At 45.8% G+C, this 2,560-nt stretch overlaps 1 protein-coding gene across 1 annotated transcript; it reads left to right on the top strand.

The window, feature by feature from the left end:
• Nucleotides 1–1,473: 1,473 nt before the first annotated feature.
• On the top strand, nucleotides 1,474–2,235 carry LOC147967617 (uncharacterized). The gene is made up of 2 exons (XM_087523192.1): nucleotides 1,474–1,492; nucleotides 1,592–2,235. Exons 1-2 carry the CDS (start codon nucleotides 1,474–1,476, stop codon nucleotides 2,233–2,235), a joined length of 663 nt encoding a protein of 220 aa, XP_087379318.1.
• The last annotated feature ends 325 nt before the right edge of the window (nucleotides 2,236–2,560 follow it).

The raw sequence follows: 2,560 nt of genomic DNA, 5'->3' as shown, positions 1-2,560 counted from the left end.
TCTGAGCCTCTGCCGCGTCAGAAAATTCGAAGAGTAACCCGGAAAGTTAGATTTTCACATCCTTTGGCTTACAAAGACCCTGACTTTCTTTTGAGGCAACAGCAACTTGAAAGCCGGAGGAAGACCCGAACCAGCAAGGATGCAGAGCTCTCCTCCGGCTTGCCTGACACAACCCCGAAGCGGCGGATTGAGGTTATCTCCGACTTATCTCCTCTTTTACCTTTGGCGGGCTTAATCCGTCAACCTCTCAATTCATCTGACTCCAATTATCAGGATACATCTCCTTCATCCGGCGAGTCTATGCAGTCAAACATGCCGGCTTTTAAGACAGCCCCTGGGTAATATCAATTTGTTTACCTTATGCTCTTCCTTATGTCTCTGTACTCATTTTTCGTTTTGTCCATAGCGTGCAAGTGAAGGCCAGGAGGAAAACAAAGAAAGATAAGCCGGCCGAGGACCCTGTTGTAACTGAGCCGGCGCTTGGAACGGCCTCACCTGATACTTCTGTTCACGAGCCACCACCTCCATTATCTCATGATGCTCCGGTAACCTCTTCTGGCCCGCCTGCTGAACAAGTCATCAATGATTCTGTTAATCCGGAGGCACCTAGCCCCGCCAAGGCAGATGACCCGGAAGTTGAGTTTCTGAAGACTCGATTTGTTGAGCCGGCACAGCCCACTGTCCTTGCCAAGTGTTCGGCTAAAGAGGACTTGCTAGAATGCCGTAAGGCTAAGATGGATATCACCGACTATACTTATTTGAGTATTGGAGAGATCGTCTCAGGCTACATCAACCAGGTGCAAAGCATCCGTGACCTGGAAATTGATATGGTGAAGCAAATACAGCAAAAATCTGAGGTATGACTTACGCTTCCTTGCTTTCAATCATACTTACTGTACCAGCCCCCAAGTCTATTGCTTATGAATAAATATGCTGTAGACTTAGAAACATTGTTAGAGCTATTTGTCCGGCTTGAAAGAAAAAGTATTTAAACCGGCTGTAACACAATACCTTTAACTTGCGATACACATTAGCCCCCAAGTGCCGAGCATCTTTGCTTGCAAAGTGTTTGGGACTTTAATATCCAAGACCGGCTTAATAAGTTAGAAAGCTTCGGTATACATTAGCCCCCAAGTGCCAAGTATCTTTGCTTGCAAAGTGCTTGGGACTTAATATTATTTACCATAATCTTGACTATTATCCGGTGCAATGCAGGCCACCATAAGTCAATTTGAGTCGGAGATTGCCGACCTAAAGAACCGCCTGGCAGCCCAGGAGATTGAAATTCAAAAAGCCAACTCCAAATTTGAATTCAGCGTCTCTGAACAAGAGAACTTGAAGAAGAATTTTGAGTCGGAGAAGAAAATCTGCGCTGACGAAAAGGCCTTACTGATGACCCGGGCCGAGACAGCAGAAGCATCACTTGCAGAAGTAAATACCGAACTGTCCGGCTTAAAGGATCAGATATCTCAAATGGTCTCAGCAATCTTTGGTAAGTACCAATATATGAAAACTTAAATACCGCAAACCTTTTGTTGATAAATACCTTAACTCTTATCTCCGGCTTACCTTATGTTTTTTAACAATATAGGCCCCAGGAGTACTAACCTTAAGCAAAATATGCTAATCAAGCTGAAGGCAGTATATACACTGGTGGAACAACTATACACCGGGTCACAACATGCTCTGGCCGTTGTGGCTTTATCCAATGAAGTTCCTTATCTCCTTCAAGATGTGCTGAAACGGCTTGCTGTACTCCCTCAGCGGGTTCAAGAGCTAAGGCGGGCGTCCGCAAGAGCCGGGGCTATAGCAGCGTTGAGCCAGGCTAAAGCATTTTATCCTGAACTAGACCCGGCCGACATCGCTCTTGGATACCCGAGTCTAAAGGAGGATGGCACCTTATTTAACGAGGCAGACTTTACCGCCTGTGTGAAAGAAATACGCCCGGTGGCTACTCTTATTGGGAATGACACCGATCTGACCAAATATCAACCGGGTTACGATAAGGAAAACCGGAGGATTCCAACACCTCATTACCATGAAGTGAGCCTGGTTCCTCCAACTCGTAAGCACAGTTTTTCCCCTGAAGTCCACCCAACCGGCTTAATAGATGATGAAGCTGAGTTTGAAGCCTTGAGTGGCATTGACTGGGCCTCGTCATCCTTCCAGGACAGGGCAACCGGCGGAGAGGCGGCGAGGGATAACCCGGAAGCTTCAGGTCAACTTCAAGAGTAAATCGCCAGGCGTCATATGCTTGTGTCTTTGTATTACAAACAATGCCTCAGCATTTAGACTCGGGGAGTCTTGTAATAGAGTAGAAAATACTTTGAATTTTGTCATGCCTTCGCGCATGCTGATGGCACTTTAATACTTGCATAAGCCGCCGTCACTATGCTTTTGCAGTTAATATGAATCTGTTGTATCATTGCAGAAATGTCCTGTATTGTCCTGCACATAAGATAAACAGAAATCCCTTGGCGACTTATCGCATGGAGGGTCACATAAGCCTTGATAACCCGGAATACACACCGAATATTTATAGGAAAACCAACTTATGATT

This window comes from Triticum urartu, chromosome 5A (genome assembly GCF_056163025.1).
Source record: "Triticum urartu cultivar PI428250 chromosome 5A, HENAU_Tu73, whole genome shotgun sequence".
NCBI classification, from domain to species: domain Eukaryota; kingdom Viridiplantae; phylum Streptophyta; class Magnoliopsida; order Poales; family Poaceae; genus Triticum; species Triticum urartu.
Note: the sequence above shows the minus strand (reverse complement) of the source record. Positions and strands in the feature narration are given on the sequence as shown.